The following is a 26901-nucleotide window of genomic DNA, read 5'->3' as shown; positions in this document are numbered from 1 at the left end:
TCCATGGTTAACAGAGGACAGAATTAAAATTAGACTTGGGAAACTTAACATTAATAAATCACCGGGACCAGATGGCTTGCATCCGAGGGTACTTAGGGAACTCAGTCAAGTAATTGCCAGACCATTGTTCCTAATTTTTACTGACAGTCTACTGACTGGAATGGTACCAGATGATTGGAGAAAAGCCAATGTAGCATCAATATTTAAAAAGGACCCAAACTACATCCCTGGGAATTACGGACCAGTTAGCTTAACATCAATAGTATGCAAGCTTTTGGAGGGGATGATAAGGGACTATATACAAGATTTTAGTAACGAGAACTATATCATTAGCAGTAATCAGCATGGATTCATGAAGAATCGTTCTTGCCAAACCAATCTATTAATCTTCTATGAGGAGACGAGTTGCCATCTAGATAAAGGAAGGCCCGCAGACGTAGTGTATCTGGATTTTGCAAAAGCATTTGATACAGTTCCCCATAAATGTTTACTGTACAAAATAAGGTCCGTTGGCATGGACCATAGGGTGAGTACATGGATTGAAAACTGGCTACAAGAGCGAGTTTAGAGGGTGGTGATAAATGGGAAGTACTTGGAATGGTCAGGGGTGGGTAGTGGGGTTCCCTAGGATTATTTGCTGGGACCAATTCTATTTATTTTGTTCATTAAAAACCTGCAGGATGGGGTAAACAGTTCAATCTCTGTATTTGCGGACGATACTAAGCTAAGCAGAGCAATAACTTCTCCGCAGGATGTGGAAACCTTGCAAAAAGACCTGAACAAATTAATGGGGTGGGCGACTACAGGGCAAATGAGGTTCAATGTAGAAAAATGTAAAATAATGCATTTGGGTGGCAAAAATATGAATGCAATCTATACACCGAGGGAGAACCTCTGGGGGAATCTAGGATGGAAAAGGACCTGGGGTTCTTGTAGATGATAGGCTCAGCAATGGCATGTAATGCTCCTAGATTTAGATTGTAAGCTCTAACGAGCAGGGCCCTCTGATTCCTCCTGTATTGAATTGTATTGTACTTGTACTGTCCTCCCTAATGTTGTAAAGTGCTGCATAAACTGTTGGCGCTATATAAATCCTGTATAATAATAATAATAATAATGCCAAGCTGCTGCTAACAAGGCAAACAGAATATTGTCATGCATTAAAAAGGGGATCAACTCCAGAGATAAAACGTTAATTCTCCCACTCTACAAGACTCTGGTCCGGCCACACCTAGAGTATGCTGTCCAGTTCTGGGCACCAGTCCTCAGGAAGGATGTACTGGAAATGGAGCGAGTACAAAGAAAGGCAACTAAGCTAACAAAGGGTCTGGAGGATATTAGTTATGAGGAAAGGTTGCGAGCACTGAAATTATTCCCTCTGGAGAAGAGACGCTTGAGATGGGATATGATTTCAATATACAAATACCATACTGGTGACCCCACAATAGGGATAAAACTTTTTTTGCGGAAGGGAGTTTAACAAGAGACATGGCCACTCATTAAAATTAGAAGAAAAGAGGTTTAACCTTAAACTGCGTAGAGGGTTCTTTACTATAATAGTGGCAAGGATATGGAATTCCCTTCCACAGGCGGTGGCCTTAGCGGGGGACGTTGATAATTTCAAAAAACGATTAGATAAGCACCTGAACGACCGCAACATACAGGGATATACAATGTATTGTAATAGTGACATATAATCACACACATAGGCTGGACTTGATGGACTTGTGTCTTTTTTCAACCTCACCTACTATGTAACTATGTAAGTGTTATATATAGGGAATAGTACTCAGTGTGTAGATATCAGTAATATATGCACTCTGAACTCCTGTCTTGCACAAACTACTCACCACCATACACTCTCTGTCCCTCTGTTGCACATACTACCCAACGCTGTACACTCAGCACTCCTCTCCCGCACATGCTACCCACCGCTATACTCTCCTTCCCCCTCTCCTGCATATAATATCCAACACCGTACACTCCACACTCCTATCCTGCACATACTACCCACTGCCATACACTCCGTACCCCTCTCCTGCACATACTACCCACTGCCATACACTCCGTACCCCTCTCTTGCACATACTACCCAACCCTGTACACTCTGCACTCCTCTCTCTGCACATTCTACCCACCGCCATACACTCCGTACCCCTCTCATGCACATACTACCCAACGCCATACACTCTGCACTCCTCTCCCTGCACATACTACCCAACCCTGTACACTCCGCACTCCTCTCTCTGCACATACGGTCCGTCTTCATCTGATCCCCCATTGAGGAGAGCGGCACAGTGTGCAGAGACAGACCTGTCATCTGCCTGCTCAACGGGGATCGACGGAGCGATCCCCTGCTGAGAAAAGCGGAGCCCGTACACGGACACCTCCGTGTGAAAAGGCCCTAAGTCATATCAGACTCTATTTAACCACACCCAATATTTAGTGCAATTTAAACCACACCCACGTTTGTTTTTTTTCTCAAAGCCTAGGACCCACTTTTGATCTTGCACATGGGCCCACTGATTTCATGATATGCCCCCCAATAAAAGCTGATCATTTTAATCAACCCTGCCATTGTTAAAGAGGAAGTAAACCCTTCCGCGCATGCGCGCAGGAGCCATCAGTTATGGCACTTGCAAGTGAAGAAACAGGACAGAGGTCCGTTTCTTCACAGTGCATGCGCCGATGACATCATCGGCACACTACAAGGTAAATATCTCCCAAATAGCCTATTCTAGGCTTACGTATAGGTAAAAGTTTAAATCGGGGGTTTACAACCACTTTAAGTGGTCTGTCTCATCCATGTGAAATGATACATTCTGCTGGGGAACTTTAGCTTTTAAAAAACATATGTGCTGGCTTGATCTCCAGATGAAAAAAGAAGAAAGAAAACCTAAAAAAGGAAACTAATGCAGACATCACATTTAAGAATTGTTACGCTGTAATATAATAAATGTTTGCTTTTGGGTTTAATAGTGCTTTAATGACAGCTTAGTAATTATGGCTCCGTGTACAGCGTAATTCCAAGGAACTCTGCAGGGACACAGAGATGAAGACTAAAACCTGATCTCACAGGCAATGCAAGGTGTCTGCACTTAGCTATTATTAGCTAAGACAGTTTTTAAAGTACTGATAGGTTCACTTAAAGTGATCTAATTACTGTCCTCCAAAAGCTTAAATCATTTATTTCATTTAATTATGCAATGAAGTGGTAAGTATAAGCAATTCTGTAAACATTAACCCTCTGTAATTTAATTCTGCAGGATACATAATTAGGGCAAAAGTCTGGAAGCTTAGATATTAGAGGGGACAATTCTGAGCTATGTTAACAATAGGATAATTTTATTTATAGCACATTGACACCATTCCATTGACATTTCCATTGACATTTGATCTCTGATTTAACGTTCACTCTTCTTGTGATTTCAGTGAGGAAGCAGGAGATTATTAAAGTCACAGAGCAGCTGATAGAGGCTATTAGCAATGGTGACTTTGAGTGTTACACGTGAGTATAAGTACACCTATTCATTGACTGTTACACGTGAGTATAAGTACACCTATTCATTGACTGTTACACATGAGTATAAGTACACCTATACACAGACACATTATTTTTTAAATAATTTTTAAATCATCTTTATCAAAGTTTCAGCAAGGATAGGCATGAATTTAGTGCAGTAATAATTTATAGTGTGTAGTCCAGTGTTGGCGAACCTTGGCATCCCAGATGTTTTGGAACTACATTTCCCGTGATGCTCATGCACTCTGCAGTGTACTTATAACTGCAACTTATATTAATAAAATACCATTATTTAGTAACAGTTTAGTAGTTTTATAGTAATAACAATTGTAATGAATTAGTGGTTGTGTTGTGGTGCCTATAAAGTCCATGGTCTATATGTTAGTCTTGCTATATTAATTGGATGTGACATCTAGACATGTGCGCCGTCAATAAATTTGTTTTGTTTCGTTCCGTTTCGTATTAAAATTAATTCGTAATTCGTGTCCGAAATTCAATTCGGATTCGTACGAAATACAAATTTTTGTTAGGTTTGTTAACTTTTCGTAACAATAACGAAAGTTTGTTATAAATTTATCATTATGAGGGGCTCCCACCATCCCTGTGCTGTGCTGACTTCCTTGGGTTTTTAACTTTTAGGTTTGTTAACTTTTCGTAACAATAACGAAAGTTAGTTATGATAAATTTATCCGAAGTTTGTAAATGAAATTTCGTATTTCGTACAAAATTCGTATGCATAAAAATTCATATTTCGGATCCTCACGAATGTAGGAATTTCCGGAAGTTTGTACGAATTTCCGATTTGTACGAAACTAATCGCACATGTCTAGTGACATCATTTAACTTGCTAGTAAACAAGTTTCCACATTGCCACTTACAGTTTCTCATAGCCATTATACTTAATTAGTCGAATTACACTTTACAGATAGCTACAAGATTTTTGCTACTGGATTATTGACTGTATATTATAAACAAAAGGGAGCGCTCAGTGGAAATAAATTACAAATTAAAGAAAAATATATACTATACATATGTAGCATATACCATGTTGGGTATTAATGAAATAAAAAACCCATTAACTAACATTAGATATCATACAAACACATTAGATGAAATATTCAATGAATTATTCGATCAATAAGTCAACTTGTGCAAATTGCAAGAGCACACAAGAACAATAAAATAAAATAAAAAGACCTAAAAAAAAAAAAAAACGACTTCTAGCTGTGCAGTAATTAAATCTTCTCAGATTTGCTTGATACATGTGCTTCCACCAATTGGATCACCCGAAGTGCTAAAGTAGATTTACTGCTTACCAGAGGAAGTTGACCACTTTAACTAAAAAGTAAGTCTAATGCGAATCGAACATAGTGTAATATAAGAGGTGCCGTGGTCACGTCTATATCTGGTCCCTTTGGTTTGAGTGTTGAGCGAGGTGGAACGCACGCCAGCACGGGTGAGAGCCGCCAGGAGACATCCAACCACTAGACACGCTTATAGCCTCTGTGCTGGGCGAAGGCACTACATATGTAAGCAAGCCATTTGGCTTTTTAGTTTTTCTAATCTTTTACAAATAAACAGGATTACACTATGTTCGATTCCTCTATCATTTCTCTGCATATACTTCACCAATGATTCCTGATGGGAGGAAGCTACCTTGCAGGTTCAGGATCCACCATTGTCAGCAGACCGGTTCTGCAATAAGCGCATTAGACCTATTTTTTAGTTAAAGTGGTCATCTTCCTCTGGTAAGCAGTAAATCTACTTGAGCACTTTGGGTGATCCAATTGGTGGAGGCACGTGTATCAAGCAAATCTGAGAAGATTTAATTGCTGCATGGCTAGAAGTCGTTTTTTTTAGGACTTTTTATTTTATTTTATTGTTTTTTGTGCTCTTGCAATTTGTACAAGTTGAATCATCGATCAAATAATTCATCGAATATTTAATCTTATGTGTTTGTAAGAAATCTAATGTTAGTTAATGGGTTTTTTATTTCATTAATACCCAACACGGTATATGCTACATATATATAGTATATATTTTTCTTTAATTTGTAATTTATTTCCACTGAGCGCTCCCTTTTGTTTATAATTCACTTGATCTAAAGCACATTGTCACTTTATTGGGGATAGCAACTTTTCTATTTAGAGCACTATATTTAAATTACGAGGCGCAAAGTTTATTCACTATTTATATTGACTGTACATGTCTGAAAAATGTTAAAAAATATTTGTCATATTTAAAATGTAAGACTTTAAGCAGAAGGGTAAATACAGCATGCTTTCAGTTGCATTTAGCTTGTATGTGCGATGCTTCTGAATTCCTCCTGAGCTGCTGTCACCTGATCTCCTTCTTTGCTTTTTCTGACCATCTTCTGGCCTGCTTTGAGCTTTATTTTGCATTCACATTGCGTTGCTTGGAGAGAAAAACTATTTAAATGCAAACAAATTTCCACTTGAACTGCTATTTTTTAGTGTTTTACTGCAAGAAAATGAATACATGTGAATGGTGTTTTCTACATTAATTGCATAGTTTTTCTAACTGTCCGTTGTTCTACCTTTCAGTAAGATGTGTGACCCTGGAATGACAGCGTTTGAGCCTGAAGCACTGGGAAACTTGGTGGAAGGTTTAGACTTCCACCGCTTTTACTTTGAGAATTGTAAGTCTACATTTATATAAAGATCTCCTTCTCACCTGTTTCCCTACCATTTACATAGATCTCAGAGAGTGCTGACTGATGACTGAGTTCTTTGTAGACCAGCGTTAAAGTGATACTAAATACGCACTGTTTAATTTACATCAGGGGTCTCAAACTGGCGGCCCTCCAGCTGTTGCGAAACTACAAGTCCCATCATGCCTCTGCCTGTGGGAGTCATGCTTGTAACTGTCAGCCTTGCAATGCCTCATGGGACTTGTAGTTTTGCAACAGCTGGAGGGCCACCAGTTTGAGACCCCTGATTTACATTATCCCTTCTATTTCTGCATGTGGATGATGGAACTGTAATAATTTTACTAAAGAAAACCATCTAAGTACGCTTTTTCTAATCTATATACAGCTGTCACATGATCCAGCTCTTTCCAAGGCTGTCTGCAGAGAAACATAAGCAGGAGGAGCTTCTAGTCTTCTGCTGCTGGTCACTTGTTCGAAATTAAAAAAAATACCTTTGGTATACAGAGTAAAAATAAATAATAATAATAATAATAAATTGACATACAAATATATATTTGAAATCAAATCTTTATTATTTTTTGGAAATAACATGGTGAGGACAGATTTCTCCAGTCACAGGCTGTGTCACGCCCCACTGGCCTTTGTCTTAGAATAAGAAGGAGGTGAAACCACCATTAATCTACATGTAATATCCCACCCCTATTGTGTTTAGCTGGTTAGTGGGCATGGAGGAGGAGGGAGGGAATTTACCACAGTGTATACGCCCACATGTGTGACTCCATAGTCACATGGCTGCTCAGATGTGATAGGGAAGCAGCGCTCAGCATTCAAAGTCACTGAAAACTGAGCATGTGCAGAGCTGGATAATAAACAGTGCAGCGCTGGACATAAATCTGAGTGAATAATCAACCAATAGTGATGATACTAATAGTGAGAGGAAAAAAGGCAGCAATATAATAGTAAATACTATAATATTATATATATATATATATATATATATATATATATATATAATAATAAACCGCAAATGTGCAAACGTTCATCAATGGAAAAAGCGTGCTCCAAAATCCAAAAAAAAGGAAAAATGAAATAAAAATAAAAAAGAATGTCCAAAAATAATATATAAAGTGCAGAATCACAATCCAATGATCCAAACAATCATACCGCCCACCACCGGAGAAAATGGAGGCTTACCAGAAAGCCTGCGACCGCCCTTATTCAGGGGGGTTAAAACAGGCTTAGTAGATCACCGTTGATGTCCTTCTTGGAACCGCAGTCGATGTCCCTCTGATTATCTTCAATGCCAGCTTCCCAGCAGCAGCAGGAGACAGTCAGGAGAAAAAGGTGGTTCCAGGATGGCTCAAGTGACCAGTATTTCAGCAAGGATAAACCATAAAAAAGAAAAAGGGGACTCCAATAGTGCAGAGAATCAAGATCATTTATTGAAGATGACAAGTACTCTGCACAGGATCACATATACAGTGCCCATACACTAGCAGTAAAACTGCAGCAAGACAGCAAAAAAAGTTTTCACCGTTTAAATTGAAAGCGCGCATGCGCGATGTGAGTTCACGTTGTGACCCTACGGCCGTTTCGTCACAACTGACGTCATCAGGGGTACGCAATCGCGCACGCGCATTAAATAGCCAGATGGCGCTTGAGGAAACACCATCATTGGCTAGCTAGATCCAAGCTGAATATTATAATTGGTTAGCTGGAGAATCCCATTCTGGAGACACAATAGGAAATGCCTGATATAACAATAAACAGCTGGGACGACTACCAGGCATATGTAAAATAAAAACAAGCTATCCCAATTAGTGCCATCTAGTGGACATTTATAAAATCTCTAAAGATATACAAAATCAAAAGGAATTTGCTTCAGTGTGTTCATTCAACAACTAAAACCCTATTGGGCATATATAAATACCCTCGATTAAAACTATTTATTAAGCAATTAAAATATGATCAAAAATACCACAAAAATAAAATTAAAAATTAAAAGCATAATAAGAAATTAAAAAACATAGTTGGCCCCAAGATGTATATTAATGAATATGACTCGCATCTTGACAGAAGTAGATGTTGTAGTGAAAAACCCTACTATGCAATAGCAGAGGAATTCCTTAGCAAAATCATCATAAAGGCATCTCTACTAACATAATTGTACTAAAACATATAACTTTAGATGGGGATCCCAAATGAACATACTTTTAGGCACCAAAAGATAAAGAAGCAATAAAGATCAGACCACCAGTCAAAAAGATCAATCTCTTGATCGTAAGTGATCATGCTTCTTAAAATGGGACATCAACTGTTATAAATAAAACAGATGATGTCCCATTCTATATTCAAGCCATTGGGGGCATGAGAACCTAATCTGTAGATCCAATTAGTCTCGGATCTAGAAATGGTCCTCTTGCCATTGCTGCCCTGCCAATGGGGGACATATTTTTCTATACCGATAAAGGTGGTGCCTGTCGGGTCTCGGTTATGTACGAGATCATAGTGTTTAGAAACACTATGCTTGTCAAAGCCTTGCTTGATGTTAGTAATGTGCTCACCCAACCTCACGTGCAGCATCCTGATGGTACGTCCCACATATTCCAGCCCACACGGGCACCTTAGAAGGTATACAACACATTTTGTGGTACATGTGATAAGTGATTTTATGTGGTATGTTAGGCCTGTATTGACTGAAGTAAATTCAGTCAATCTCCTATCTCTTAATGTGTTAACCCTACATACCTTGCACCTTCTACAAGGCGAAAAAAACCCTTAAGATCACCAAAAAAACTCAAACGTGCAGGTGGGTCTGGAACATTAGGTGCCAGAATGTGCCTAAAACTAGTGGCTTCCCTAAACAAAACCCGAGGTTTATCAGACAATAAGGGCCCAAGAATCCGGTCGTTTTTAATAACTGGCCAATGTTTTTTTATGATCCTTTTGATAGCCCAATGTTGACTTGAGTAGGTAGTTATGAAAGCAAGACCGAAATCCTCTCTGTCTTCTGTCTGGGGAGGTTTATCCACCAATAGGTCCTTACAGTCCCTATTCCCTACCTCTATGATTAGAGAATCAAGACCTGTCGAATCATAGCCCTTATTCAAAAATCTAGACCTTAAAGTAGAGGCTTCCTTATAAAATTGGTCTACATTCGAGCAATTCCGCCTTAATCGCAGAAATTGCCCCTTAGGGACTGCTGTTAACCAAGAACGATGATGGCAGGAATCAAGTGGAATAAAACTATTCCAGTCCGTTGGTTTAAAGAAGGTGGAGGTGGTAATCCTTCCATTATCAATTCTTATAACCAGATCTAGAAAGTGGATCTGAGTCGGACTGGCCTCATAAGTGAGCACTATACCTCTGTTGTTATTATTGAGAGTAGATAAATAAGTGGCGACAGATTCTGAACCGCCGTCCCATATAAATAGGACATCATCTATAAATCTTTTCCACATGACAAGCTGAACAGGCCTGTCATGCAGAACTTCATCTTCCTCCCATTTGGCCATGAAGAGGTTTGCCATGCTGGGAGCAAATTTGGCTCCCATGGCCACCCCCTTCACTTGCAAGTAGTGCCTGCCATTATGCCAAAAATGGTTATGCTCCAATGAGAAGTCCAATAGCTCCATCACAAAATTGCATTGTGTGATTGGTATATTGGAATCTCGATAGAGGTGCAGAGCTGCCAACACTGCTCTGCAATATTCCCAGCTGAATTGGGGACATGGACAGAAGGTGGAGATAGAGAGCAGCGGGATCAACCAGGTGTTTTTCAGAATAAAGAAAATGTATCTCTTAGTGACTGAGTGAGTATGAACAACATGTAATACACCATTCATTGATAGTTTTTTATGATGTGGGTTTCGTGAAACTTTAAAGGATAACTCCACTTTTGTGGGGGGAAAAAAGCAAACAAAGAAAAAATAATATAGCGTATACAATTGCGACACAAGTCATATTTTAATTGAATGGTATTACAAATTACATTTCCTTTTAAATCTGCAGCTCTGTAATTTTCTGAAAATGCAATGCAATATGGCTACCTGGATTTGTTCTGTACACAGAATGTGTACTGGTAACCACCTAGAAACATAATTTCCTGCTTGTGTGATTGGCTCACCCATTTTCCCAGAAGTCTGCCTAAGATACAAGACAGATTTCAGGCATCCCCTGCAACAAAAATGTCATTTTTGGTGAGATACTCCTAATAGAGACACGTCTAAAGGGATGCAGGCACAGCAGATTTCCTCATTAGAGCCCTGCAGGTGCACTGCTGATTGATAATTATGAAACCACTCACATTAGACTCACTCAGCACAGGGGCACAGAGAAACAGTGATTTCTTCAGAATAACAAAAGGTAGGAATCTGCAACAAAGGTTGTTATAATCCTTGCAATGTACATAGATCACCGAGAGGGGAGGTACGCTTTAAGAAGGTATCTATCTATCTATCTATCTGTCTATCTATCTATCTATCTATCTATCTATCTATCTATCTATCTATCTATCTATCTATCTATCTATCTATCTATCTATCTATCTATCTATCTATATATATAGCGGGGACGGAAAGTATTCAGACCCCCTTACATTTTTCACTCTTTGTTATATTGCAGCCATTTGCTAAAATCATTCAAGTTCATTTTTTTCCTCATTAATGTACACACAGCACCCCATATTGACAGAGAAACACAGAATTGTTGACATTTTTGCAGATTTTTAAAAAAAAGAAAAACTGAAATATCTGACTGAAATGGTCCTAAGTATTCAGACCCTTTGCTCTGTATTTAGTAGAAGCACCCTTTTGATCTAATACAGCCATGAGTCTTTTTGGGAAAGATGCAACAAGTTTTTCATACCTGGATTTGGGGATCCTCTGCCATTCCTCCTTGCAGATCCTCTCCAGTTCTGTCAGGTTGGATGGTAAACATTGGTGGATGGCTATTTTTAGGTCTCTCCAGAGATGCTCAATTGGGTTTAAGTCAGGGCTCTGGCTGGGCCATTCAAGAACAGTCACGGAGTTGTTGTGAAGCCACTCCTTCGTTATTTTAGCTGTGTGCTTAGGGTCATTGTCTTGTTGGAAGGTAAATCTTCGGCCCAGTCTGTGGTCCTGAGCACTCTGGAGAAGGTTTTCATCCAGGATATCTCTGTACTTGGCCGCATTCATCTTTCTCTCGATTGCAACCAGTCGTCCTGTCCCTGCAGCTGAAAAACACCCCCACAGCATGATGCTGCCACCACCATGCTTCACTGTTGGGACTGTATTGGACAGGTGATGAGCAGTGCCTGGTTTTCTCTACACATACCGCTTAGAATTAAGGCCAAAAAGTTTTATCTTGGTCTCATCAGACCAGAGAATCTTATGTCTCACCATCTTGGAGTCCCTTAGGTGTTTTTTAGCAAACTCCATGCGGGCTTTCATGTGTCTTGCACTGAGGAGAGGCTTCCGTTGGGCCACTCTGCCATAAAGCCCCGACTGGTGGAGGGCTGCAGTGATGGTTGACTTTCTACAACTTTCTCCCATCTCCCGATGGAGCTCAGCCACAGTGATCCTTGGGTTCTTCTTTACCTCTCTCACCAAGGCTCTTCTCCCTCGATAGCTCAGTTTGGCCGGACGGCCAGCTCTAGGAAGGGTTCTGGTCGTCCCAAACGTCTTCCATTTAAGGATTATGGAGTCCACTGTGCTCTTAGGAACCCTAAGTGCAGCAGAAATTTTTTTGTAACCTTGGCCAGATCTGTGCCTTGCCACAATTCTGTCCCTGAGCTCTTCAGGCAGTTCCTTTGACCTCATGATTCTCATTTGCTCTGACATGCACTGTGAGCTGTAAGGTCTTATATAGACAGGTGTGTGGCTTTCCTAATCAAGTCCAATCAGTATAATCAAACACAGCTGGACTCAAAATGAAGGTATAGAACCATCTCAACAATGATCAGAAGAAATGAACAGCACCTGAGTTAAATATATGAGTGTCACAGCAAAGGGTCTGAATACTTAGGACCATGTGATATTTCAGTGTTTCTTTTTTAATAAATCTGCAAAAACGTCAACAATTCTGTGTTTTTCTGTCAATATGGGGTGCTGTGTGTACATTAATGGGAAAACCAAATGAATTTAAATGATTTTAGCAAATGGCTGCAATATAACAAAGAGTGAAAAATTTAAGGGGGTCTGAATACTTTCCGTCCCCACTGTATATATATATATATGCAGTGGGGACGGAAAGTATTCAGACCCCCTTAAATATATATTGAGTGAATAGGCATATCAACCAGTCATATGTATTTCCTTACAATAAATCAATGTCAGGTATTTATAAAGCACCAACATGTACACATTGCTTTATATATACAGTATGCTACATTTACATTTGTCCCTGCCCTTAAAGGGGATGTAAACCTTTGTTTTTGTTTCTTTTAATAAAAAACACATCATACTTACCACCACTGTGCAGTTCATCTTCTGGGGTCCCCCAACGGCGCTCCCGGCTCCTCCTCGCATCGGTAAACACCCTAGGAGAAGTGCTCTCCCTGGGGGAAAAAACACGAGGTTTTAAAACCCCTTTAAGAAGCTTACAATCTAATGTAACATCATTTAGATCAGGCAAGTTATACTGGTGTTTTGTGGGCCAACTGTGCAGTTTATCATGTGACCGTGGTATACAGATCAGCCAAAAAGGTATATAGTGGCAATATTTTAATGTAAAAAGAATATTTATAAGCTGTGGGCACGGTGGGGGGCATATTTAGTAACACTTTAAGTACCGAAATGTTATCATTTTTTTCCCCTGAGATTAAGTGGCCATCGGCAGACATAATGTGGACCCCTTAGGATTAAAGTGTTACTAAAGTCATATTTTTAAAAAAATTAAAATAACAAACATGTTGTACTTACCTGCTCTGTGCAGTGGTATTGCACAGCATGGCCCCGATCTTCCTCTTCTGAGGTCCCCGGCGGCAAAATTGGCTCCTCCTCTTCTTTTCAGGACCACGAAAGCCATCCGCTGGCTATGGGGAGAGCGTAGTCTGCGCGCTCCCGACTCGTGCATCTATGGAGCCGCGCTCCATAGATTTACACAGCGGGACTTAGGCCTGCCATCCACTTCCTCTTCACTGCAACTGATTGACAGCAGCAAGAGCTAATGGCTCCTGCTGCTTGAATGCTGTGTAAAGAGGAAAAGAGGAGAGAAAAGATGCAGCTGTGCACAGCGCTGACCTCTTCTCCCCTCTTTTCCTCTTCATATAGGGAAGGGGGCATAGAGAAACTGAAAATGTTTTTTACCTTAATGCAAATAATGCATTGAGGTAAAAAACGTTCTTAGGTTTAGTAACATTTTAAGTCCACTCAATTCAGACCACTGTTTCGTTTGAGTTTGACAACCCAAGTCAAAGTCAGACCGACTTAGGCAGGAGCCTAATGCCGCGTACACACGAGAGGACTTTTCGACCGGACTGGTCCGACGGACTATCCGACGGACTTTCGGCGGACTTCCGACGGACTTTCCGAACAAACGGACTTGCTTATACACGATCACACCAAAGTCTGACGGATTCGTATGTGATGACGTACGACCGGACTAAAATAAGGAAGTTGATAGCCAGTAGCCAATAGCTGCCCTAGCGTCGGTTTTCGTCCATCGGACTAGCATATAGACAAGCGGGCTTTTCGTTAGGAACTGGGTCCGGCGGAGTTCCGACGTAAAGATTTGAAACATGTTCCAAATCTAAAGTCCGACAGATTTTCGACCGAAAAAGTCCGCTGCAGGTTCGACATAGGCGTGTGCACAGGGTGTGCCGGTTGTGTCCAGGCACACCCTAATCACCCCATGCGCATTAGTGTTATCACTCTGTGTAGCAGCAGGAACATGGTAAAGATCTCCCTCTTACCTGCTCTGCCATAAGAAAAGTGTTTATGCTCTTCTCTTTCACTGTGCCGGCAGGGAGATCAATGTGCCGGGGTCATAAATATGTAGGCACATACACATGCATGTGTGTTTGAGCTTAAGGGTGCACACCCTAATACAATAGGCTGCGCACGCCTATGAGGTTCGATGAAGCCCACACACGGTCAAATTGTTCACCGGACTCGGTCCGCCGGACCAGTCCGGTCGAAAAGTCCACTCGTGTGTACGCGGCATAAGGATTCTTTTACATGCATGGCCATCATTGCTTCTCTTCTGAAAGGGGTTTTAGGTGAACCCGTTTCAAAGGCATTTGACAGGTGGCTTGGAGGCAATACATTTTCCCCTCACTGTTAATCACTGAAAGCATTACATGTGGTTGCTGAGTGGTTTCAGTATGGTCCAATTTACTTGGATAGGTCCTGTTTGGCAGTAGTACTGTACGATGAACATGAACTGTGATATGTATTTTGCTGCACCATTACCACAGCAGTGTGTACTAACATGGTCACTGGCCAAGTTTAAGTGATTGCCGGCGATCTTGGCTCCCCCTCTTCTCGAGTGCAGCCATAGCAAACCGCTTGCTATGAAGTCATTCGTGTGGGCTTGATCCTGAACTGAGCTGTGTGTGTCCATAGACACATATAGTGTGTCTCGGCTCCACCCCCCACTCTTTCCCCACAGGAATTGAATGACTGAGAATGCAGGAAGAGAGGAGAGCAGGTCTACCGGCAGGTCTACCGGTGGGGACAGCACTGAATTAAGAGTGGTGTCAGGTACATGTTTAGGGGGCGGGGGAGCAACAGACACATAAAGGCCCCATTCTGCTTCTATCCATCTTTGACCAACTGACAGGCCAGTTGTTCTGCCTAGCCTGCATAGAGAAGCCTATTGTTTTGGATATAAAGCCTCGTACACACGATCGGATTGTTGGCCAAGAGAGAATCAGACTTTTGTCCGAAGGGCGTTTTGCATACAAATGGTACTCAATTGTCAGCCAATAAACACGAATGTAGTGACGTACTCTGAGGAATTTCAGCTGTTGAGCGCCACCCTTTGGGCATCTTCTGCTAATGTCGTGTTTGGTGAACATTGATTCCGAGCATGCGTGTTTGTACTTTGGACTTTTGTGTGACAGACTTGTGTACAGACGATACAAAAATCTGACAACAGACCACTGTCCGCCGAAAATTTACTAGCCTGCCATCCAACATTTGTTGGCGGAAAGTTGGACAACAATTGTCTGATGGAGCATACTAACGGTCATCACACAAGTCCCTGCCGAAAATCCGATCGTGTGTACGAGGCTTAAGAGTCCTTTTTCATAGTGAATCTACTTGGCACTTACCCTATCACCTATTTGGACCTCTGTGCCTAAGCACTGAAAGTGATTGTAAAGGATGTTTTTTTTTATTTTTAAAAAATAACAAACAAGTCATACTTACCTCCACTGTGCAGCTTGTTTTGCACAGAGTGGCCCTAAACATCCTCTTCTGGGGTCCCCTGGCGGCTCCTCCCCGCATCAGATAACACCCTAGGTGACACGCTTCCCGAGGGGGTTACCTTGCGGACACGCTCCAGAGTCCAGCATTTGCGTCCACAGACACGAATGCCAGACTCGTCCCCGCCCCCCGGCGCCCACGTCATTGGATTTGATTGACAGCAGCAGGAGCCAATGGCGCCTTTTGTACAGGTTCCACTCTTTTTATGTCACATCAGATATAGAGTTGCGTTTAACCAAACAATCCTGTAAACCGAGAAAGCAGATTTAGGTTCACATTGCTTGACCTACAGAACCACGGGACCAGTGGCAGCTGGAAATCAAAATTTTTGGGGAGCGCAAACAAACTGAAAAATTCTGAAAAATACTTAAAAAAAAAAAACATCAATCCCAACAAATGCAGCCACTGTGCCATCAAATGCAACCACTGTGCCCATCATATGCAGCCACTGTGCCCATCAAATACAGCCACTGTGCCCATCAAATGCAGCCACTGTGCCATCAAATGCAGCCACTGTGCCCAGCATATGCAGCCACTGTGCCCACCAAATATAGCCACTGTGCCCATCATATGCAGCCACTGTGCTCAGCATATGCATCCACTGTGCCCACCAAATACAACCACTGTGCCCATGATGTGCAGCCACTGTGCCCACCAAATACAGTCACTGTGCCCATCATGCAGCCACTGTGCACACCAAATACAGTGACTGTGCCCATCATATGCAACCACTGTGCCCACCAAATACAGTCACTGTGCCCATCATATGCAGCTACTGTGTCCATCAAATACAGTCACTGTGCCCATCATATGCAGCCACTGTGCCCATCAAATACAGTCACTGTGCCCAGCATATGCAGCCACTGTGCCCATCATATGCAGCCACTGTGCCCATCAAATACAGTCACTGTGCCCAGCATATGCAGCCACTGTGCCCACCAAATACAGACACTATGCCCATCAAATACAGCCACTGTTCCCATCATATGCAGCCACTGTGCCCTCCAAATGCAGTCACTGTGCCCATCATATACAGCCACTGTGCCCACCAAATACAGCCACTGTGCCTACCAAATACAGTCACTGTGCCCACCAAATACAGCCACTGTGCCCACCAAATACAGTCACTGTACCCATCATATGCAGCCACTGTGCCCACCAAATACAGTCACTGTGCCCATCATATACAGCCACTGTGCCCACCAAATGCAGCCACTGTGCCCACCAAATACAGTCACTGTGCCCATCATATGCAGTCACTGTGCCCACCAAATACATTCACTGTGCCCATCATATGCAGCCACTGTGCCCACCAAATGAAGCCACTGTGCCCATCATATGCAGCCACTGTGCCCATCAAATACAGCCACTGTGCCCATCAAATACAGCCACTGTGCCCATCATATGCAGCCACTGTGCCCACCAAATACAGTCATTGTGCCAAGCATATGCAGCCACTGTGCCCACCAAATACAGTCACTATGCCCATCATATACAGCCACTGTGCCCACCAAATACAGCCACTGTGCCCACCAAATACAGTCACTGTGCCCATCATATGCAGCCACTGTGCCCACCAAATACAGTCACTGTGCCCATCATATACAGCCACTGTGCCCATCATGTGCAGCCACTGTGCCCACCAAATACAGTCACTGTGCCCATCATATGCAGCCACTGTGCACACCAAATACATTCACTGTGCTCATCATATGCAGCCACTGTGCCCACCAAATGCAGCCACTGTGCCCATCATATGCAGCCACTGTGCCCATCAAATACAGCCACTGTGCCATCATATGCAGCCACTGTGCCCACCGACCCCCCCCCACTCGTGGGGCTTGCAGCACCCCAACACCCCCCACGCATGGCTCTGACAGACCCCCTGGCACGTTCCGCCAGGCAGCAGCTCCTCTCTAAGTGCACCAGAGCGGCGGCGACCTCCGCTCCAGCGTGTGTCTCCTCTGCTCCTCTTCCTAAGCACCAGGCATCCAATAGGGTGGCCTGGCGCTTTGGCCAATCAGGAAACAGGTCTGATGCCCTGCCTCCTGATTGGCAGGGAGGAAGGTTAGTGTGAAAATAGCAAAAATTCATTATCTATCATCACACAATTGGGTGGGATCAGGGCGCACTCTCTGCGCCCAGAGCCCACCCTATTTTGAAGCCTATTAGAGCCTCTGGCTCTAATCAGGTGCTTCAAAAAGTACCACCCCTTTCCGCCCCGCCATAGGAATCCATGCGTCCGGCGTCCAGAAAGGGGCCGGGCGCACGGATGGGGGGTAGCGCACGTGCGCCCACAATGCACGGGGCTCCACCACTCCTCTTAATAACCCCTACAATACTCCACCCATCCCATTTCTTTTGCTGGATTTAAAGCTGAACTCCAGGCAGGTATGTAAAACACAAAGCCATGCAACATCATAACCATTACTAAATGTATATTTTTAAATCCAGGCAGTGTATGTAGCAGACTCTGACTTGATAGTCCACAGTCTGAAAAGAAGAGCCCAGGGAGAGGGAGAAGCAGCACAGGGAACCATTTGGTTGCGCTGCACTGCAAGGAACATGCTAATAGAAGAAGAAAGCAGAGTAAGAGTGGCTTCCCACTACCCTGTTGCACTTTGGGTAAAGCACAGCTAACCCATGGTTTTCACGCAAGTTAGTTGTGTTTTTCCATAGTTTTTAACTATGTCCTGCAGTTTTGAAAACTCTTGCATGCATCAAAACCATGAGACATAATAGAAGTCTATGGGTAAGTGCAGATAAACCGCACAAAAAAAGTGGGTTAGCTGTGCTTTGCCCAAAGCACAGCAGGGCAGTGTGAAGCTGCCCTAACAGAGAGATGAGCTCTTCAGTGTGCTGCTTCTCCTTTCACTGTCTAGTCACAGGCATATGAAACAGAGAAAGATCAGGTCCCCACCCTTGCTAGAAGGGGATGTGCTTTGTGGGAAAGCTGTGTAAATCTCAGGACTAGTTGGACATAAATACAAATCATTTAGCAAGTAAAACAGCTCTCATCATATACAGTGAGGGAAAAAGTATTCAACCTTATGCTGATTTTGTACGTTTGGCCACTGACAAAGAAATGATCAGTCTATCATTTTAATGGTAGGTTTATTTTAACAGTGAAAGACAGAAAAACAACAAAAAAAATCCAGAAAAACACATTTCAAAAAAGTTATAAAATGATTTGCATTTTAATTAGTGAAATAAGTATTTGATCCCCTATCAATCAACAAGCTTTCTGGCTCCCAGGTGTCTTCTATACAGGTAACAAGCTGAGATTAGGAGGACTCTCTTAACCCTTTCGCTGCCAGGCCCTGTGCTCCATTTTTACACTCAGGTGGCCAGATCATTTTTGCAATTTTTCCTTTGCTTTTTTATTTTTTACTTATAACTTTCACATTTTGTAAAAGACAAATACATTTTCTGAAATCACATGACCAGTAGAATAAAAAGAAGGTGCCCTAAAGAAGTCCCCTGGGCGAAACAGCATTACTTTATGTCGGTTCGCCTTCTGACCACTAGGGGGTGCGTGTGCGCCGCTGGAGCTGATGCACGTGCCCAGCAATTGCGATGACCGCTGGGTGCCCACGATCTCTCCACACAGAGACAGAACGGAGATTGGTCAATGTAAACAGACAGATATCCCTACTGTCAGGGATGAGGAGAGCGATCTGTTGTTCATACTAAGTATGAACAATGATCACTCTCCTCACTCAGGCAGTCCCACCCCCCCACAGTTAGAAACACTCCCTAAGACACACAATGAAGCCCTTGATCACCCCTACTCTTAACCCCTTCCCTGGAAGTGACATTTACACAGTAATCAGTGCATTTTTATAGCACTGATCACTGTATAAATGCCAATGGTCCCAAAAATGTGCCAAAAGTGTCCGATCTGTCTGCCATAATGTCGCAGTCCCAATAGAAATCGCTGATCACCACCATTACTAGTAAAAAAAAAAAATAATAATAAAAATGCCATAAATCTTTCCCCTATTTTGTAGATACTATAACTTTTGCGCAAACCAATCAACCAATCAATATACGCTTATTGCAATTTTTATTACCAAAAATATGTAGAAGAATACATATCGGCCTAAACTGAGGAAAAATTATTTTTTTTAAAAATTGGGGATATTTATTATAGCAAAAAGTACAAAATATTGTGTTTTTTTCCAAATTGTCGCTCTTTTTTTGTTTATAGCGCAAAAAATAAAAACCGCAGAGATGATCAAATACCACCAAAAGAAAGCTCTATTTGTGGGAAAAAAGGACATCAATTTTGTTTGGGTACAACGTCGCACGACCGCGCAATTGTCAGTTAAAGCGATGCAGTGCCGTATCGCAAAAAATGGCCTGGTCATTGAGCAGCCAAATCTTCCAGGGCTGAAGTGGTCAATAAATAACAAATATTTGTTTTAAATTGCACCTTTTTGTGAAATGGTGAAAACTGAAGCTACGCAAAACTATAAATAAAAACAATTTACTCTAAAAATCCGGAGGTTACCATTTTTCACTTACAGCTTTCAGAATTTGAAAAGGCCCCTCAAACTAGACATTTTCTGAAAGCACATGACCTGTAGAATAAGAAAAAGTGCTACTTATTTTTTTATGGTGTTTTGTGGGCCAACTGTGCAGTTTATCATGTGACCGTGGTATACAGATCAGCCAAAAAGGTATATAGTGGCAATATTTTAATGTAAAAAGAATATTTATAAGCTGTGGGCACGGTGGGGGGGGGGGCATATTTAGTAACACTTTAAGTACCGAAATGTTATCATTTTTTTCCCCTGAGATTAAGTGGCCATCGGCAGACATAATGTGGACCCCTTAGGATTAAAGTGTTACTAAAGTCATATTTTTAAAAAAATTAAAATAACAAACATGTTGTACTTACCTGCTCTGTGCAGTGGTATTGCACAGCATGGCCCCGATCTTCCTCTTCTGAGGTCCCCGGCGGCAAAATTGGCTCCTCCTCTTCTTTTCAGGACCACGAAAGCCATCCGCTGGCTATGGGGAGAGCGTAGTCTGCGCGCTCCCGACTCGTGCATCTATGGAGCCGCGCTCCATAGATTTACACAGCGGGACTTAGGCCTGCCATCCACTTCCTCTTCACTGCAACTGATTGACAGCAGCAAGAGCTAATGGCTCCTGCTGCTTGAATGCTGTGTAAAGAGGAAAAGAGGAGAGAAAAGATGCAGCTGTGCACAGCGCTGACCTCTTCTCCCCTCTTTTCCTCTTCATATAGGGAAGGGGGCATAGAGAAACTGAAAATGTTTTTTACCTTAATGCAAATAATGCATTGAGGTAAAAAACGTTCTTAGGTTTAGTAACATTTTAAGTCCACTCAATTCAGACCACTGTTTCGTTTGAGTTTGACAACCCAAGTCAAAGTCAGACCGACTTAGGCAGGAGCCTAATGCCGCGTACACACGAGAGGACTTTTCGACCGGACTGGTCCGACGGACTATCCGACGGACTTTCGGCGGACTTCCGACGGACTTTCCGAACAAACGGACTTGCTTATACACGATCACACCAAAGTCTGACGGATTCGTATGTGATGACGTACGACCGGACTAAAATAAGGAAGTTGATAGCCAGTAGCCAATAGCTGCCCTAGCGTCGGTTTTCGTCCATCGGACTAGCATATAGACAAGCGGGCTTTTCGTTAGGAACTGGGTCCGGCGGAGTTCCGACGTAAAGATTTGAAACATGTTCCAAATCTAAAGTCCGACAGATTTTCGACCGAAAAAGTCCGCTGCAGGTTCGACATAGGCGTGTGCACAGGGTGTGCCGGTTGTGTCCAGGCACACCCTAATCACCCCATGCGCATTAGTGTTATCACTCTGTGTAGCAGCAGGAACATGGTAAAGATCTCCCTCTTACCTGCTCTGCCATAAGAAAAGTGTTTATGCTCTTCTCTTTCACTGTGCCGGCAGGGAGATCAATGTGCCGGGGTCATAAATATGTAGGCACATACACATGCATGTGTGTTTGAGCTTAAGGGTGCACACCCTAATACAATAGGCTGCGCACGCCTATGAGGTTCGATGAAGCCCACACACGGTCAAATTGTTCACCGGACTCGGTCCGCCGGACCAGTCCGGTCGAAAAGTCCACTCGTGTGTACGCGGCATAAGGATTCTTTTACATGCATGGCCATCATTGCTTCTCTTCTGAAAGGGGTTTTAGGTGAACCCTTTTCAAAGGCATTTGACAGGTGGCTTGGAGGCAATACATTTTCCCCTCACTGCCTATGTTAATCACTGAAAGCATTACATGTGGTTGCTGAGTGGTTTCAGTATGGTCCAATTTACTTGGATAGGTCCTGTTTGGCAGTAGTACTGTACGATGAACATGAACTGTGATATGTATTTTGCTGCACCATTACCACAGCAATTTGAAAAGGCCCCTCAAACTAGACATTTTCTGAAAGCACATGACCTGTAGAATAAGAAAAAGTGCTACTTATTTTTTGGACAGTGCAATAATTGCGCAAATGTTCATCATATCGCTATTTTCACAAAAAATACACTAAAAACATTAATAATGCATATAAACACAACAACTTAGAAAATTCCTGCTATATTGCTACTAAAGCATTGTTTACATGTGGCATACTAAAGTGTTTTACCCACACAGGGATGCACAGGTTTTCCATGCAACCCCCATACAGGCAGTCCCATTTATGTCAATTGGGATGCAATCGATGCACAGCCATAGCTGCTGTTCCCAATCTGACCCCCGTGTGGGTGTGGGTACATGACCCCGAATGCAGACAGTGTGAGCTCAGGGACATGCATGCTGATCTACATGGATGTAAAATTGGGAGCAACGGCTCCGTTCGTGCAGTTGCTGCATCCTAAATGACATCAGTGGGACTGCCTGCACAGGAATGCACAGAACACCTGTGCATCGCTGTAAAGGTACGCTGTGTATGCCCTGTGTGAACAAGGCCTTAGGCCCCCTTTTGACACAAACACATCGATTGGATCTGCCTGTCCATTTTTAGGTGGGCCCAATCGGACCACCCATGTTGGATGAAATGCAAAGAAGAAAACACATAAAGATTTAGAAAACCAAGAATTGTTAATCACAAATGGGAAAAATGGCCAATGCTGAAGTGGCGGGTTATGCGTTATTAATGACTGCATTATTATCCCATTCCACATTCATACCATGCAGACTATAAGATTTAAATTCATAGATCCATTTTGTTTCTGGCTGTGAAACTCCCCTTTTAGTTGGCCCCTCTCTCCAGGGTGCCTCATATCTGTCTATAGCCACAAACAGGGTACCCCTAGGGCAGCGATGGCGAACTTTGGCACACCAGATGTTTTGGAACTACATTTCCCATGATGCTCAACTACACTGCAGAGTGCATGAACATCATGGGAAATGTAGTTCCAAAACATCTGGGGTGCCAAGGGGGCCATCACTGCCCTTGGATCTCTATTGTGGCAACAGGCATAATGTTTTGGGACACTATGTTCCTTTATACCTTTGCGGATATTCTTAATGTTCATTAACCCGTACTGCAAAGGAGCGGGTGGTCCTGCCTATATATTGTTTACCACAAGGACAGACTATGAGGTACACAACATTTTTCCATGCACAAGCAATGAAAGGCTTGATATTATAGGATTTAGAAGTGACCGTTGACTGGAACTTATTTATCTTTCTACCTTTAGGCTGGGTTCACACCGCAGATTAGAGCGGCTCACAGCAGGGGTCGGGTAATCTCTGTTCACCGTTTCAGGTCCGATTTCAGCTCGAATTTTTGGCTGAATTCGGACCTGAAACGGACCAGAAGACACACAGGACTCCTGCGCAATTCGCACCAGAGCCACTCTGGTCGCCGGAGTCTCTATGATCGTTCGGAGGGCGAGCACGATGTTATGATGTCACGCCCGGCCTCTGTATTCAAAATAACGGCGCCGCTTCGGCTGGGAAGCGGTGATTGTTTTTTTTTTTTTAATTTCAGGCTTCCCAGCCTAGAGGTGAGATGTGGGGTCTAATTGACCCCATATCTCACTGTAAAGAGCACCTGTCATGCCATATTCCTATTACAAGGGATGTTTATATTCCTTGTAATAGAAATAAAAGTGATCAAAAAATTTTTTTGGGAAAAAAAAGTGTCAAGCTAAAATAAATAAAGTAAAATTAACAATAAAAAAAAAAAAAAATTTAAAGCGCCCCTGTCTCCATGAGCTCGCACGCAGAAGCGAACGCATATGTAAGTCCCGCCCACATATGAAAACGGTGTTCAAACCACACATGTGGGGTATCACCGCGAACGTTAGAGCAAGAGCAATAATTTTGGCCCTAGATCTCCTCTGTAACTCAAAACATGTAACCAGTAAAAAATTTTAAAGCGTCGCCTAAGGGGATTTTTAAGTAGCGAAGTTTGGTGCCATTCCATGAGCATGTGCAATTTTGAAGTGTGACATGTTAGGTATCTATTTACTCGGCGTAACTTCATTTTTCACATTATGCAAAAACATTGGGCTAACTTTACTGTTTTGTTTTTTTTTTTTAAACACAAAACTGTTTTTTTTTTTCAAAAAATTGCTGCGCAAATACCGTGAGATAAAAAGTTGCAATGACCGCCATTGTATTCTCTAGGGTCTTTGCTAAAAAAATATATAATGTTTGGGGGTTCTATGTAATTTTCTAGCAAAAAAATTATGATTTTTACATGTAGGAGAGAAATGTCAGAATTGGCCTGGTAGGCAAGTGGTTAAAGAAGCACAAAGTAATGTGCAATGCTGAGGACCGTAGACACAGTGCTCAGCTAAGGAAACTTAATGCAGCAGATGAAAGACACATCAGGCTTACTTCTCTTCGACATCAAGAGATGTCCAGCAGTGCCATCAGCACAGAACTGGTGGAAACCAGAGGGACCCAGGTACACCCACCTACTGTCTGGAGAAGTCTGGCCAGAAGTGGTCCTCAATGCTGAGAAATACAGGCAGATATTCATCCATCAAAACCTGATGGATACTCGCATTTAATAAAAATCATTAAAAGCGAAAACAGTGTTTAAAAACAGGAAACTGTTTTCGCTTTTAATGATTTTTATTAAATGCGAGTATCCATCAGTATTATTGATACATTTTTGGATATTTGTACGGTATCACATTATGGAGTCTCTTTCCTCTCTATATGTGGGCAACATCTAAGAGGTTAACAGTGAGGAGACCACTTACATTGCAGACAAGGAGGCACTTGGAGAACACAGGACAGGAAGTTTCCTCTGACTCCACAGGCTGCACAGTGGCTCATTCTGTGAAGGTGAAATACCTCATTGTGGGGTGAATAAAAGCGGTGAGTGCGTTTCTTATGGGGCACTGTTTTCCAAGATGCACACAGAACAATTTGAAGGAGCACATCTTCACTTTATTGGACTTTTTTATACATCAGGGTTTAAGGACGGTATATGCATATTTCTGAACCCAGTTTCACAGCAACAATATACACCAGTCATATATGTTGGATTTTTTTGCACAGAAATGTCACTTTAAATTGCAGGTTTTGCACAGCATTGTGTTTATTCTATTTTCATCTGAACATAACAATATGTATTATCCCCTTCCCGCCGAGCGTACGCAGATGTGCATACGCGGCTTTCAGGGGTTATACCGGGATGATGCCCGCAGCTGCTTTTTAGAGCCGGCGATCGCTTTCCAGGCATAACAACCAATGTGGCTAAAAGCCGCTCGGCTGTTTTACTGGAGGAGCGGGAGGGGACGTCCCCCCTCCGGCCGCTCTTACCGGGCCTCCCGATCAACCGGGAAGCCCGATCACCAATCCGCCGCCTCCGGCGGCTAGTGACAGTCTGGAACGAAGCCTTAAGCGGCTTCGTTCCAGCCTCCTAATAGTAAACACGGAAGCGACGGTATGACGTCACTTCCCGTTTACTGGGCTGCCAATGGCGCCAGTTTAAAAAAAATATACAGTATTCAGAATCGCCGAAAACTGCGATCTGAATACTTTGCAAAGGAGAGATTGGAGGTCTTTTAGACCCCAGATCCTTCCATAAAGAGTACCTGTCACCACCTATTACTGTCACAAGGGATGTTTACTTTCCTTGTGACAGCAATAAAAGTGATCAAAATTTTTTTTTTTTTTTAAACACAATTTATAAATATAAAAATAAATAAAATAAATAAGAAAAAAAAAATTTTAAAGCGCCCCCGTCCTCGCAAGCTCGCGCAGCAAAGAAAACGCATACAGAAGTCGCGCCCACATATGTAAACGGTGTTCAAATCACACATGCAAGGTATCAGCGCAATCGTTAGAGCAAGAGCAATAATTCTAGCACTAGACCTCCTAACAGCAAATGTCAAAAATAGGCTTAGTCATGAAAGGGTTATATATAAGCGGTTAGGAAGTTTACACATTAGGATTTTTTTGTGAATATACAAATATTTATTTTCTGCACTTTTATTGTCACTTTTTGCACTAAATGCACCCGTGACACAAACCCCTGAAGTATTTAGAGGTTGTAGGTCACCTCTTAATAAAAATAGCGCCATACCTTTCCCCTCTTTTTCATATTTCTTCTAGATTTACCTTAAGGTGAATTTATTGATAGAGGCTGCAGCTCCTCATTTTTCATTTTCACCAAAAGCGCGGTATAATAATTTTTTCACAAGAAGAATTGATGATGTTTTGAAGGCAAAGGGTGGTCAAACCAAATATTGATTTGATTTGAATCTCCCTTCTATTCACATACTTTCCATTTTGTTGATTGATAAAAATAAACTATTAACACTTCTATTTCTTAAAGCATTCTTAAATTACAGCATTTTTTTTCACGCCTGCCTAAAACTTCTGCACAGTAGTATACATTATGTCTGGATATAGTCTGGAATTTCTTATTGGTGTCCCCAGTCCCCCTTCTTATGCATGGATGATCTCCTGCACCAGCTGAGACATAATGGAAAAGAGGTGTGGCTTTTGAAAAATTGGGGCAACAGTCACGTGGCAATTTTTCAAGCCTTCAGAAAAGTACAGATCCGCAATGGCAGCCTCCAGAGGACAGGCACGTTATGCGTCTCTTCGTTCATCTGTACTGAAACCACTCATGCTATTGAAAGTGCACATTATGAGAAACAACGCCTTCACATATCAGGGCCATTACCATATACAAGTCTGTTCTTTATAGTGAGCAAGCTGTTGTTTTCTAGCCTTCATTAAAAAAAACGACAGTATAATCTGAGCAACAATTCCCATTCCTTTGTGTTTATTCTTCTAAATAACCTCATGTCTGTTTTAAAAGCTAATTA

General features: G+C 42.3%; 1 protein-coding gene across 5 annotated transcripts in view; it reads left to right on the top strand.

Moving 5' to 3' along the window:
* CAMK2A (calcium/calmodulin dependent protein kinase II alpha) overlaps nt 1-26901 on the top strand; it is a 425342-nt gene that overhangs the window by 375934 nt on the left and 22507 nt on the right. For all 5 annotated transcript variants that reach the window (XR_012242924.1, XR_012242925.1, XM_073621085.1 and 2 more), the window contains 2 exons: nt 3433-3508; nt 6088-6182. Coding sequence is in view for 3 of the 5 variants with exons in the window: in XM_073621085.1 (XP_073477186.1) it covers nt 3433-3508; nt 6088-6182 (171 nt within the window). In the remaining 2 variants the exon portion in view is untranslated. The remainder of the gene's footprint in view (nt 1-3432; nt 3509-6087; nt 6183-26901) is intronic.

This window comes from Aquarana catesbeiana, linkage group LG03 (assembly GCF_042186555.1).
Source record: "Aquarana catesbeiana isolate 2022-GZ linkage group LG03, ASM4218655v1, whole genome shotgun sequence".
NCBI classification, from domain to species: domain Eukaryota; kingdom Metazoa; phylum Chordata; class Amphibia; order Anura; family Ranidae; genus Aquarana; species Aquarana catesbeiana.
The sequence above is the reverse complement of the archived record's forward strand: the minus strand, read 5'-3'. Positions and strand labels throughout refer to the sequence as shown.